This window comes from Anser anser (genome assembly GCF_964211835.1).
Source record: "Anser anser genome assembly, chromosome: 28".
Classification (NCBI taxonomy): Eukaryota; Metazoa; Chordata; class Aves; order Anseriformes; family Anatidae; genus Anser; species Anser anser.
In genome coordinates, this window is record NC_139749.1 from 3,926,342 (window position 1) to 3,938,066 (window position 11,725).

The following is an 11,725-nucleotide window of genomic DNA, read 5'->3' on the forward strand; positions in this document are numbered from 1 at the left end:
CCGGGCGGGGGACGGGGCTGGCGGCGGCGGGGAGCGGGAGCGGGAGCGGGAGGCGGCGGCGGCGGCCGGGAGCGGAGCGGGCGCGGCCCCCCCCCTACCCCCCCCCCCCGGTCCTGTCCCGGTGCCGGTGCCGGGGCCATGGCGGCGCGCGGCGGGCTGAGCGCCCTGCAGAAGGCGGCCGTGCTGCTGGGCCTGCCCGCGGGCGCTGCCGTGCTGTACGTCGTGTACTGGCGGTACCGCGAGGGCCGAGGTGCGTGCGGCGGGACCGGGCAGCGGGGACCCCCCCCCTTAGGGACCCCCCTTGGGAATCCCCCCCCCCCCTCTAGGCACCCCCCTGCCCCCCCCCTTTTGGGTCCCCTCCTTTTGGGGACCCCCCTTCCATTTGGGCCCCACCGCCCTCCCCTTGGGGACCCCCCCTTTAGGGCACCCCCCCCTTTTGGGGACCCCCCCTCACCTTTGAGGACCCCCTCTCCCTTGGGGACCCTTCCCTTTGGGCTCCCCCTTCCCCTTTGGGGACCCCCCTCCCCTTTGGGGACCCCTCCCTTAGGGACCCTCTTCCCCTTTGGGGACCCCCCCTTTTGCCCCCCCCGGCCCCTCCACTACATCCCCCTCTGCTCCCCCCTCCCCCTTGGGGACTCCCCTCCTCTTTGGGGACCCCTCCCCTAGGGACCCCCTTCCCCCTTTGGGCACCTCCCTCCCCTTGAGGACCCCCCTTTTGGGCACCCCCCCTTTTGGGGACCCCTCTCTCCTTTGGAGACCCCTTCCTTAGAGACCCCCCCTCCCCTTGGAGACCCCCCCCTTGGGGACCCCTCTCACCTTTGGAGACCCCCCCCCTCCCCTTGGAGACCCCCCCACTTGGGGACCCCTCTCACCTTTGGAGACCCCTTCCTTAGAGACCCCCCCTCCCCTTGGAGACCCCCCCCTTGGGGACCCCTCTCACCTTTGGAGACCCCCCCCCTCCCCTTGGAGACCCCCCCACTTGGGGACCCCTCTCACCTTTGGAGACCCCTTCCTTAGAGACCCCCCCTCCCCTTGGAGACCCCCCCCTTGGGGACCCCTCTCACCTTTGGAGACCCCCCCCCTCCCCTTGGAGACCCCCCCACTTGGGGACCCCTCTCACCTTTGGAGACCCCTTCCTTAGAGACCCCCCCTCCCCTTGGAGACCCCCCCACTTGGGGACCCCCCTCTTCCCCCTTGGGGACACCTCCCTTGGGTGGGGACCCCCCCCCTTCCCCCTGGGGGACTCCCCCCTTTCCCCCCCCCCCCTCACGGTGCCGCCGTGCCCAGAGGAGCGGGCGACCTTCGTGGGCGACGAGGAGCTGGAGGCCGAGGTGCGGGTGCCGCGGGCGGCCGTCAAGGCCCTCATCGGGCGGAAGGGAGCCACCATCAGGAAGGCGAGCACCCCCCGGCGGGGGGCTGGGGGGGGGCCGGGGGGCCTCCCCGGGCAGCCCCGGGGCTGACACCCCCCCCCCCCGCCGGTGCCCGCAGCTGCGGCAGGAGACGGGGGCGCGCATCGACGTGGAGGAGGAGGAGGAGGAGGCGGGCGAGGAGCGGCTGCTGCTCATCGCGGGCTCCCCGGGGCAGGTGTGCCGCGCCCAGGCCGCCGTGCGCCGCGTCGTGGCCGACAGCGCCCCGGTGCTGGAGCAGCTCCGCGTGCCCCACACGGCCGTCGGCAGGATCATCGGTACCGCCCGCGGCGCCGCGGGGGCCGGGAACGGGGCTGGGGGCTCCGCTGCTTCCCACGGGGCTGGGGGCGGCCGTGCCGCCGTGCCCAGGGGGCGGCCGGGACCGGGGGCCATGGGATCGGAGGCCACGGGACCAGGGTCTACGGGACCAGAGGATAAGGGAACCGGGGCTAAGGGACCGGGGCCTATGGGACCAGGGGCTATGGGACCAGAGAATAAGGGAAGTGGGGGCTATGGGATCGGAGGCCACGGGACCAGAGGATAAGGGAACCGGAGGCTAAAGGACCGGGGGCTACAGGACCGGGGCCTATGGGACCAGGGGCTATGGGACCAGAGGATAAGGGGACCAGGGGCCATGGAATCGGAGGCCACGGGACCGAGGGCTAAGGGACCAGGGGCTAAGGGACCGGGGGCTATGGGACCAGAGGCTACGGGACCAGAGAATAAGGGAACTGGGGGCTATGGGATCGGAGGCCACGGGACTGGGGACTACGGGACCAGAGAATAAGGGAACTGGGGGCTATGGGATCGGAGGCCACGGGACCGGGGACTACGGGACCAGAGGATAAGGGAACCGGAGGCTACGGGACTGGGGGCTACGGGACCGGGGCCTATGGGACCAGGGGCTATGGGACCAGAGGATAAGGGGACCAGGGGCTATGGGACTGGGGGCCATGGGATCGGAGGCCACGGGACCGGGGACTACGGGACCAGAAGGTAAGGGAACCGGGGGCTAAGGGACTGGGGGCTACGGGACCGGGGACTATGGGTCCAGGGGCTACGGGACCAGAGAATAAGGAAACTGGGGGCTATGGGATTGGAGGTCATGGGACCAGGGACTACGGGACCGGAGTCTCCGTGGGGAGCAGGAGCCGTGGCCCTGGGGCTGGAAGCGGTGGCAAACCCCAGCCCCGGGGGCTCTGCGTCCCGCAGGCCGCGGCGGCGAGACGGTGCGGAGCATCTGCCAGAGCTCGGGGGCCAAGGTGCTGTGCGAGCGCAAGGCCGAGGCCGGCCTGGCCCCGACGCGGCTCATCCGCCTCTCGGGGACGCGGCGGGAGGTGGCGGCCGCCAAGGTGAGCGGCGCCGGTGGGGCTGGCGCGGCCCCGGGGCTGGCACGGGCACGGAGCCCACCGTCCCCGTCCCCGCAGAAGCTGATCATGGAGAAGCTGCTGGAGGACGACGCCTTTCGGAAGGAGCTGGCCCGGGCGGCGGCGGCGCGGGGCCTCCGCAAGCAGCCCCTGGGCAGCCGGAGGGAGCCGGAGCTGCTGCCTGGAGGGACCCCCGAGCACGGGGCTGGGGTTGGGGGCACACTCGGGGGCGTCGCTGCGCTGCTGGGTGAGGGTCCCTCCGAGGAGCCCGGGGAGGAGAGCGAGGCCCCGGAGGAGCTGGCGGCGGGGGCGGACGTCGTGGTGCCGAAATTCGAAGGTACGAGACGGGGTGCCTCGGGGTGTAACGGGGGGTCCGCGCCGGGGGAGCGGGTTGGCGGGGGGCCCGGGGGGAGCTGCGAAGTGCTGGGGCCCGTCTGAGTGTCCCGGGGGGGCTCCGTGCCCCCGGCCCGGCTCAGGGTGCCCAGCGGGGGCTGCACGAGTTCCCCGGGGGCTCCGGGGCGCGTCCCCGGGCGGGACCCAGCGCTCAGCTCCTGCCCTCGCTCCCCCCGGGGCTCCCCCCGGGGCTCCCGGCTCCTGTCCCGCAGTTCCCAGCCCCGAGTTCGGCTTCCCCGCGGCCGACCCCCTCGAGGTTTACGTCTCGGCCGCCGAGAACCCCGACCACTTCTGGGTGCAGCTGGTCGGCGAGCGCAGCCTGCAGCTGGACAAGCTGACGGCCGAGATGTCGCACTACTACGAGGGCAGCGGCCGCGCGGTGAGACCCCGGGGGGGCACCGGCCCCCAGCATCCCCCCCCCCCCGGTGCGCCCCGGCCCCCCGGGACGTGTCGCTCGCCGTCCCCGCAGGCGGAGCTGGCGGCCGTGCAGGCGGGGGACATCGTGGCCGCTCCCTACGGGGACGGCAGCGAGTGGTACCGGGCGCGGGTGCTGGGCGCGCTGCCCGGCGGCGGCTGGGACCTGTACTACGTGGACTTCGGGGACAACGGCGAGGCGCCGCCAGCCGCGCTGCGAGCCCTGCGGTGAGCGCAGCCCGGGGGGTGGGGGGGGCGCGGAGCTGGGGCGGCCGCGGGGCCGCGGCTCAACGGCCCCCCCGGAGCCAGCGGGGGGCTCGCGGCCGCCCTGGGGAGGGGGCTCTGCGGGGCGCCGGGGGGTGCGCAGCAGCCCCGGGGAGCGGGGCAGCCCCCCGGGGAGGCTGCGTGGGATCAGCCCGGCTTTTCCACCCCCCCCTCCAGGAGCGATTTCCTGAGCCTCCCCTTCCAGGCCATCGAGTGCAGCCTGGCCGGCGTCGTGCCCGCGGGTGAGTGGGGAAGGGGCGCGGGGGGGCGGGGGGGAGGCCGAAGGGTCCGGGTCCGGCCCCATAACCAGACCCCGCTCCGTGGGGCCCCCCCCCGGCCCTTCCCGCAGGCGCCGAGTGGGCCGAGGCGGCGCTGGACGCCTTCGAGCGCCTGACGCACTGCGCGCGCTGGAAGCCGCTGCTGGCCAGGGTCTGCAGCTACGGCCGGCGGGGGCCCCGCACGTGGCCGCGCGTCTCGCTGCGCGACGAGGTCAGCCCCGACCCCAAACTCCTCGGCCCGGCCTCCCGCCGCCGCCCCCCCCCGATCCCCCCCCCTGTGCCCCAGCCCCGTTCTCGGCCCCGTGCAGGACCTCGACGTCGGCGCGGAGCTGGTGCGGCTGGGCCACGCTGCGCCGCGGCCGCGGGAGGAAGAGGAGGAGGAGGAGGAGCGGGAGGAAAAGGAGGAGGGGGAGGAAGAGGAGGCAGCAGGGGATGAAGCGCTGCGGCGGGGGACGGAGACCCCGGTGAGAGGACCCGCGGCGGGGCGGGAGGGGGCGGCTGCTGGGGGGCGTCCCGGTGCGCTCACCCCTACGTCAGGTTGGGGGCTCAGTTTTGGGGAGCCCCCGTCGTGTTTTGGGGGGCCCCCATCGTTTTTGGGGGGGCCCCGTCGTTTTGGCGGGTTGGCCCCCTCTGCCTGGGGAGGACCCACTCGGGGTCCTGCGCCCAGGTCCGGGCCCCCAGCCCAGGAAGGGCGCAGGACAAGCCCCGGGGGGGGCCACAAAGGTGCTCGGGGGCTGCGGCGCCTCCCCTGCCAGGAGAGGCTGCGGGAGCTGGGGGCCGGATGAGGCCCTGGGCCCCCTGACCCTATGGCAGGGGGTTGGGAGGGGGGGGGCTGTGGGGTCCCTCTCCCCCCCTGCCCCCCCCCCCCCCGAGCCGGTGCGGGGCCGGGCCCGGTAACACGGCTCTTCCCCGACAGGAGGACGGCGCCTGCGTGTCCCTCGAGAGCCCCCCGGAGCCCCGGGACAGCCCCAGCGAGGCGCCCCCCACCCTGGCGCCCCCCACCCCGTCCTGCCTCAGCCCCCCAGGTGAGCAGCACCCGGGTAGGGCCGGCCCCGATCCCCGGGGAGGAGGAGGAGGAAGGCAGAGCCCCGCCAGGCACGGGGGGGGGGCTGCAGCTGGGGCTGGGGGCCGCGGGACGGGGGGGTCCCTCACCCTAAACCCGGGGAGCCTCGGGGAGGGCTGAGCCCCCTGGGGGTGTCCCCAGGGGCCTGGGGGCTGGCTGTGGCGTCACCCTGCGGGGTCGTCCCCGGCGAGCAGGAACTGGGGGGGGGGGGCTCCTGGGGTCAGGGCCTGTGAGGGGTGGAAGGGGCCTGGGCGTGCCCCAGCTGCATTTTGGCGTGGGGGGGTCCCGGGGCGGGGGGTCCCCTTCTCAACCCCCCTTTTCTCTGCAGAAGGCGGCCCCGTGTCCGGCAGCGGCGCCGTCCCGGTGCCGGAGGGGAGCTCCCCGTGACGGCCCCGGGGGCAGGAGGCGGCCGGGCGCCCTCGGGTGGGTTCCCCCCGCTCCCCCCGTTCCTGCCCGGGCTGGGCTGAGCCGGGGGGGCCGTGCTCTCACCCCCCCCCCCAATTTCTCTTCTCTCCCAGGGGTCGGGGTGCCGGCGCCAGAGGAAGCCGCGGTCCAGGGAGAAATTGGGGCCGCTGGGAGCGGTGCGGGCGCCCCCAGAGCGCCTCCCCGGGGCGGCGGGGGCTCCCCGCCGTGCTGTCCCTGCTGTCCCGGGCCCGGGGGGGAGCTCACGGCCACCGGCACCACCTCGGGCCCGTCGTTGGCCCCGCGCGGTTGCGTTTTGTTGTTGTCGCCCCGGCCCCGTTCTGTGGCGCGGGGAAAAAACGGTTCTGGGTTCCTGAGTCAATAAAGTTCGGTTCTGGGCAACGTGCGGGGCCGAGCCGGGGTGGGAGGGGGGCACAGGGCCGTTTTACCGGATTACCGCAGGGCCCCAACCGGGGCCACCGGGGGACTGCAGTGCCGGGCTGTGCCCCGTGCCGTGGGTGGCACCGAGGCCTCACGGAACCTTCCGGTGGCACCGGCACCGCCACACGCGGTCGGGGCGTGAAGGCACGCGGCCTGCTCCCGGCCCATACCCGAGCCCCGGTGCGGGGGCAGCCGGTACCGGGCAGCCCCGGTGTGTGCGGGGCCAGGCCCTTGGGATCGGCCTGGTCGCGGTCGCAGTGGCCCCAGGCTGTAACGGTGCCTCCGGTGCCTCTGTCCCGGGGCTTCCCCCGCCGGGACCTGGGGCCTCCGGGATGAACCGGGACGGGGCAGCGAAGCCGCTGCGGGGATGCGGTTCCCCGGGGGAAGGTCCCCGGGGGGGGGGGGGGGGGCGAGGGGGCGGTGTCCCGGTAGGCAGCACCGGGCGCAGGCGCGCGGCGGGCAGCCCCCGGTGGGGTCCTCGCGCCCCGCCGAGCAGCCCGGCTGCGGGGGGTGGGTGTCATTCTGCGCAGGCGCGGCGCTCCCAGAGCTCAGGCGCGCGGCGGGGCAGCCCCAGCGCGGTCCTAGGGCGCAGGCGCGCGGCGGGGCAGCCCCGCGGAGGGGTCCTCGGGGTCCTCGCGGCGCCGGCTGGGGGCGGCCATGTTGGGCCCGGCGGCGGTGGGGGGCTGCGGGCTGGCGGCGGGGCGGGCCCTGAGCCGGGCCCTGAGCCTCAGCCACGGCCGGGTGAGGGCCGGGGGGGCCGCGGGGCTCCGGGGGGCTGGGAGCGGCCCGGCCTGACCCGTTCCGCCCGGTTCCGTCCCCCCGCAGGGCACGGTGGTGGTGGAGCGCTGGTGGCCGGTGCCGCTGAGCCGGGAGGGGCGGGCGCCGCGCCTGCACCCCCGGCGGCACCGCGTGTACCGGCTGCTGGAGGACGGCAAGCACCTGCCCAAGGCCGACCTGGAGCTCATCCTCACGCGGGCCGTGCAGGGTACGGCGGGCGGCGGGGACGGGGGGGGGGCGGAGGTGGGCCCCGGCCGCTACCGGGGGTCGGAGCCCCCCCCGGTGGGGCCCGGCCCCGGGGCGCAGCGGGGTTGGGGTGTCCCCGCCGGGGGGTTGGGGTCCCCGCCGGGCTGCCCCCCCCCGCCCCTCACGCCCCCCCCCCCCCCCCCCAGGGCTGGGGACGCGCGGCGACACCGTGTTCGTGAAGAAATCGGTGGGGCGCAACAAGCTCCTGCCCCAGGGGCTCGCCGTGTACGCCTCGCCCGAGAACAAGAAGCTGTTCGAGGAGGAGAGGCAGGTGAGGGTGGCAGCCCCCCCGTTAAACCCCCCCGTTACCGAGCCCCCATGCGGGGCAGGGGGGTGCCGGAGGGGCCACGGGGGCACGGCCGTGAGGGGCCCTGGTCCCGGTCCCGGCCCCCTCCTGAGCCCCCTCCTCGGCCCCGTCTCTCGCAGCAGCACCAGGCGGAGAAGCTGGAGGCGACGCAGACGCAGAGCGGCGAGAAGGTGAGCGGGGGGCGCGGGGGGGCACGGGGGGGGCCGGGGGACCCTCGGGGCCTGGAGCACAGAGCCCCGGTTCCTCCCGTGCCCTGCCTGGGAGCCCGGTGGCCCCAGCGGGCGGCCGCCTGCGCGTCCCGGTGCCCCCCCTGCGGGGAGGGAGCGGGGCTGAGCCTCGGGGCCGCGGCTCGGAGGACTTGGAGCCCATCCCTGCCGTCCCGCAGCGCCCTTCGTTAACTTAATTAACGCCGCCGGGGCAGCGCTGGCTGCGGGGGGCGATTCCCCGGCTCCTTCTCTTCTGGGGCCAGCCTCTAAAGGACCCGCGGGCGCTGCCCCGTGCCTCCCGGGACGGCCCCCCCCGGGGAGCTGGGCGCCGCCGCCCCCTGACACCTCACCCCCCCCCGTGACCCCCCAGACCCTGCAGTTCCTGCGGAGCTGCCGCCTGGAGGTGGGCATGAAGAACAACGTCAGGTGGGAGCTCAACGCCGAGATCGTGGCGCGGCAATTCCTCCGGAATGTGAGTGTCCCCCCCCGCCCCCCCCCGGGGGTGTCCCAAATCCACACCCCCACCCCGGTGCAAACGGAGCCGCGGGGGGAGGCCGTGGAGGCTCCGAGCCCTGCGAGGCCGGCACCTGGGGGGGGTTAGAGTGGGGGTGCGGGGATGGACGGGGCTCTGCCGGGATCGGGAGGGGGGGGCACGGCCCCCGGTGCTGCCCCCCCTCACCCCCTGCCCCCCCCCAGCTGGGGGTGGCCGTGCCGCCCCACGCGCTGCAGCTGCCGCCGGAGCCCATCACCAGGTGGGGCGAGTACTGGTGCGACGTGACGGTGAGTGGGGGGGGTCCCCACGGGTCCCCCCGCCCCCGAACCCCCAAAAACCCTTCACTGCCCCCCAAAACCCTTCCCTGCCCCCGGTGCTGGTGGTCTGGCGCTGCCCGGGTGCCCCCCCCCCAAAAAAAACCCGTGGCAGCGCCTGTCCTCCGGCAGGGGCAGGGCGTGAGGGGGGGGGAACGCCCTGATTTTTTGGGGGGGTGGAGGGGGGGGCACCCATCCCTGTGACCTAAAGGGACAAAAGCTCCTCCGCGTGCGCCCCCACCCTGCCCTGTGCTCTCCCCGTGCCTCCAGGAGCCCGCACCGCCGCGGGGGGGGGTTCTCAGGGCCGGACCCCGGGCGTGGGGGGGGCTCCCCCACCCTGACCCCCCCCCGTCCCCGTGCCGCAGGTGAACGGGCTGGACACGGTGCGCGTGCCCATGGCGGTGACGGAGTTCCTGCGGCCCCGGACGCGGCGCCGCCGGCGCTGGCAGGCCCGGCAGGAGGCCCTGCTGGCTGCCAAGAAGGAGGAGCTGCTCTGAGCCCCCCCGGGAGGAACTGGGCCCCCCCGGAGCCCTCCCTCGGTGTCTGCCCCCCCCCGCCGTGGTGAATAAAGGGCTCAGCGCCGACCCCAGCGTGGTGCAGCCGTGGGGACTGGGGGGGGTTTGGGGGTGCGGGGGGGTTCTGGCTCCCAAGCAGCCTCCGTGGGGCACTGATTCTCCTGGGGGGGGCTTCCCCCACCCCCCCCCAGCCGCGCGGGGTGACACAGGGCAGCGCAGGCGGTGACGGGGCAGCGGCACCAGGGGATTTATTGCCCGTGGCCCCCCCGGTGCCCCCGTCAGCGCGGCCCCGCGGCCTCCAGCTCCTCGCGGACCCTCGCGGGCAGCTCCGGGTCGGTGAAGTACCCTGGGGGGGGGGCGAGGCGGGGGGTGGGGGGGCTGCTGCCTCCCCCCGGGGGGGTCACCCCCTCCTGGACCCCCCCCCCTGCCTGTGGGCAGCCCTCGTGCCCTCACCTGCGGCGAACTCGAGGACGTCGTGGGGCCGGCGCAGCATCACCGCCCTGGGGGGGGGAATGGGGTGAGGGGGGGACACAAAAAGGGGGGGGGACACAGAGGGGGAAAATGGGGGGGGGTCCCGGCACCCCCACCTGAGGAAGCCGCGCAGCAGCACCCCCACGGCCGGCTGCGCCCGCAGGTAGCGCTCGCTGGACAGACGCAGGGATGGCTGGGGGGGGGGGGGGGAGGTGTCACGGGGGGGGGGGGAAGTGTCACCCGTGGGGGCTGCCCCCCCCCCCGTGTCACCCGGCAGCCCCCCGTGTCACCCCCCTGCTGGCACCCCCGGTACCCTCCTGGCACCCCCGTTGTGCCCCCCCGCTTTATTCCCCCCGTGCCCCCCCGTGTCACCTCCCGCCTGGCACCCCCGGTATCCTCCTGGCACCCCCGTTGTGCCCCCCCCGTTATTCCCCCCGTGCCCCCCCCCCCCGTGTCACCCCCAGCCCGTGCCCCCCCCAACGCCCCCCGTGCCCCCCCCCAGCCCGTCCCTCCCCTTCCACCCCCCGTGTCCCCAGCCCCCCAATGTCTCCCCGCCCCCCCCCCATGCCCCACGCAGCCCGTGTCCCCCCGTTTCCGCCCCCCCCCCCCCGGTGCCCCCCCCACCTCCCCCCGCGGCCCGCCCGCTCCGCGCCCCTCCGCCCGCTGCGGCGCCGCCATCTTGGGGCGCTCGGCGCCGCGCGTCGCCATGGCAACGGGGGGGGGGGGTGTCCGTGCGCGTGCGTGGGCGTGTGCGCGCGCGGCTCCCTGCGTGCACGGCGCGTGCTCGTCCCCGCGGGCCGCGCCCGTGGCTGCCCGCGCGTGCCCGTGGGTCCCGCAGCCGCGCCCCCGCCGCCTCCACGCGCGTCCCCGCGGGCCCGTGTCGCCCACGCGCGTCCCCGTGCCCCCGCCCCAGCCCCGCCCCCCCCCCGCTCAGCACCGGGGACAGCTCCGGGGCCGCGCGCACCTCGCACGCGGCGCACACGCGGGCACGCGCACACGGGCACGCGCCCCCGCCCCGTGCACGCTCCCGCCCCGCGCTCCCCCCTCACCTCCCCCCTCCCTCGGCCCAGCCCCGGCGCTGCCCGTGCCGGTGCCGGTGGCGGTCCCGGTGCCGGTGCCCGGTGCCCGGTGCCCGGTGCCGTCTCTGACATCAGCGCCGGGCGGGGCGGGGCGGGGCGGCCCCGACCGGGGAAGAAAGCGGCGAGCGGGGCTCGGGCCCGTCCGCAGCCGGTACCGGGGCCGGTGCCGGGGCGCAGCGGGAGCGCGGCCGCCATGGGCCGGGCCGGGCGCTGAGCCCCCCCCCCCCCCGCCGCCACCGGCACCGGGGCCGCGGCGCTCCCCCCCCCCCGCTCCCCGCCAACCTCCCCCCCCCCCTCCCCTCCCACCCACACCGGGGGGCTCCGGGGCGGCGACCGGGCGGGGCGGGCCCGGGCTGTGCCGGCAGCCGCCGGGGCCGCGGCGGGAGCCCCTTCGGGAGAGCGGCCGGGATCTACCGGGAGCGCCGGGAGCGCCGCCCCCCGGGCAGAGCTGCCCCCGCCCCGCCGCGCCCCGTCCCCGGAGCCGGAGCCGAGCCCCGGGGCCGCCTTGTCCTTTGTGTGCGGCGCGGCCGGGCCGGCACCGGGCACCGGGCACCGGCAGCCGGGCACCGGGCACCGGGAGCCGCTCCGGCGGCGGAGCCGAGCGGCGGCAGCGGGGCCGGGAGCGGCAGCGGGGGCCGCCCCGGGATCCGCCCGGCAGCGGGAGCGGCAGCATCGAGCCCCGGCAGCGGCCCCGAGCCCCGGCGGCGGCCCCGGGAGCGGCGGCGGCGGCGGCGGCGGCGGCGGCAGCGGGGCCCGCGGCCCCCCCCGGCGGCCCCATGAAGGAGCCGGACGCGATCAAACTCTTCGTGGGGCAGATCCCGCGGCACCTGGAGGAGAAGGACCTGAAGCCCATCTTCGAGCAGTTCGGCAAGATCTACGAGCTCACCGTCATCAAGGACAAGTACACCGGCATGCACAAAGGTACGGCGCCGGCACCGGCACCGGCACCGGGAGCGGCACCGGGAGCGGCCGCAGGCCCCGGGCACGGCCCCTGCGCAGCCGCCGGCATCAGGCGGAGCCCCCCCCCGGGCGTCGGGAACGGCCCCGCGGCCCTGGGGGCAGCCCCGGGGGGCAGGAGCAGCCCAGGCGCGGCCCCACGGGCAGCCCCATAACCTGGGTGCCCCCCCCCTACAGCCAGCCCCATAACCTGGGTGCCCCCCCCCATATCCAGCCCCATAACCTGGGTGCCCCCCCATATCCAGCCCCAGGCACTGGGAGCCCCCCCACGGGCAGCCCCATAACCCGGGTACCCCCCCATATCCAGCCCAGGCACTGGGAGCCCCCCCACG

The 11,725-nt window shown here is 76.8% G+C and overlaps 4 protein-coding genes across 9 annotated transcripts in view; 3 read left to right on the forward strand and 1 right to left on the reverse strand.

The window, feature by feature from the left end:
* Nucleotides 1–86: 86 nt before the first annotated feature.
* On the forward strand, nucleotides 87–5,986 carry TDRKH (tudor and KH domain containing). Of its 4 annotated transcripts, XM_083813323.1 has the most exons (13): nucleotides 87–250; nucleotides 1,288–1,394; nucleotides 1,489–1,684; nucleotides 2,619–2,758; nucleotides 2,834–3,110; nucleotides 3,379–3,545; nucleotides 3,636–3,808; nucleotides 4,022–4,086; nucleotides 4,194–4,333; nucleotides 4,431–4,586; nucleotides 5,039–5,147; nucleotides 5,514–5,608; nucleotides 5,704–5,986. In XM_083813323.1, the coding sequence occupies exons 1-12, from the start codon at nucleotides 139–141 to the stop codon at nucleotides 5,570–5,572; spliced, it is 1,701 nt and encodes a 566-aa protein (XP_083669449.1). In that variant the 5' UTR covers nucleotides 87–138; the 3' UTR covers nucleotides 5,573–5,608; nucleotides 5,704–5,986. The 4 variants fall into 4 exon arrangements, with proteins under 4 accessions (XP_083669449.1, XP_083669446.1, XP_083669447.1 ...); XM_083813320.1 differs by lacking the exon at nucleotides 5,514–5,608; XM_083813321.1 differs by lacking the exon at nucleotides 5,514–5,608 and having other exon boundaries at nucleotides 1,288–1,331.
* A 632-nt stretch (nucleotides 5,987–6,618) lies between these two features.
* Nucleotides 6,619–8,955, forward strand: MRPL9 (mitochondrial ribosomal protein L9). 2 transcript variants are annotated; one of them, XM_083813325.1, is made up of 7 exons: nucleotides 6,619–6,769; nucleotides 6,854–7,013; nucleotides 7,198–7,322; nucleotides 7,481–7,528; nucleotides 7,935–8,036; nucleotides 8,261–8,344; nucleotides 8,737–8,955. In XM_083813325.1, exons 1-7 carry the CDS (start codon nucleotides 6,686–6,688, stop codon nucleotides 8,866–8,868), a joined length of 735 nt encoding a protein of 244 aa, XP_083669451.1. In that variant the 5' UTR covers nucleotides 6,619–6,685; the 3' UTR covers nucleotides 8,869–8,955. The 2 variants fall into 2 exon arrangements, with proteins under 2 accessions (XP_083669451.1, XP_083669450.1); XM_083813324.1 differs by having other exon boundaries at nucleotides 6,620–6,769; nucleotides 7,478–7,528.
* A 156-nt stretch (nucleotides 8,956–9,111) lies between these two features.
* Nucleotides 9,112–10,593, reverse strand: RIIAD1 (regulatory subunit of type II PKA R-subunit domain containing 1). Of its 2 annotated transcripts, none has more exons than XM_083813326.1 (4): nucleotides 10,407–10,593; nucleotides 9,474–9,550; nucleotides 9,340–9,386; nucleotides 9,112–9,232 (listed from the first exon to the last, which is right to left on the reverse strand). In XM_083813326.1, the coding sequence occupies exons 1-4, from the start codon at nucleotides 10,506–10,508 to the stop codon at nucleotides 9,165–9,167; spliced, it is 294 nt and encodes a 97-aa protein (XP_083669452.1). In that variant the 5' UTR covers nucleotides 10,509–10,593; the 3' UTR covers nucleotides 9,112–9,164. The 2 variants fall into 2 exon arrangements, with proteins under 2 accessions (XP_083669452.1, XP_083669453.1); XM_083813327.1 differs by lacking the exon at nucleotides 10,407–10,593 and adding an exon at nucleotides 9,982–10,125.
* Nucleotides 10,594–11,149: 556 nt separating this feature from the next.
* CELF3 (CUGBP Elav-like family member 3) overlaps nucleotides 11,150–11,725 on the forward strand; it is a 7,979-nt gene continuing 7,403 nt past the window's right edge. Inside the window, exon 1 of the mRNA XM_083813328.1 lies at nucleotides 11,150–11,467. Coding sequence (XP_083669454.1) covers nucleotides 11,213–11,467 — 255 coding nt within the window. The 5' untranslated portion in view covers nucleotides 11,150–11,212. The remainder of the gene's footprint in view (nucleotides 11,468–11,725) is intronic.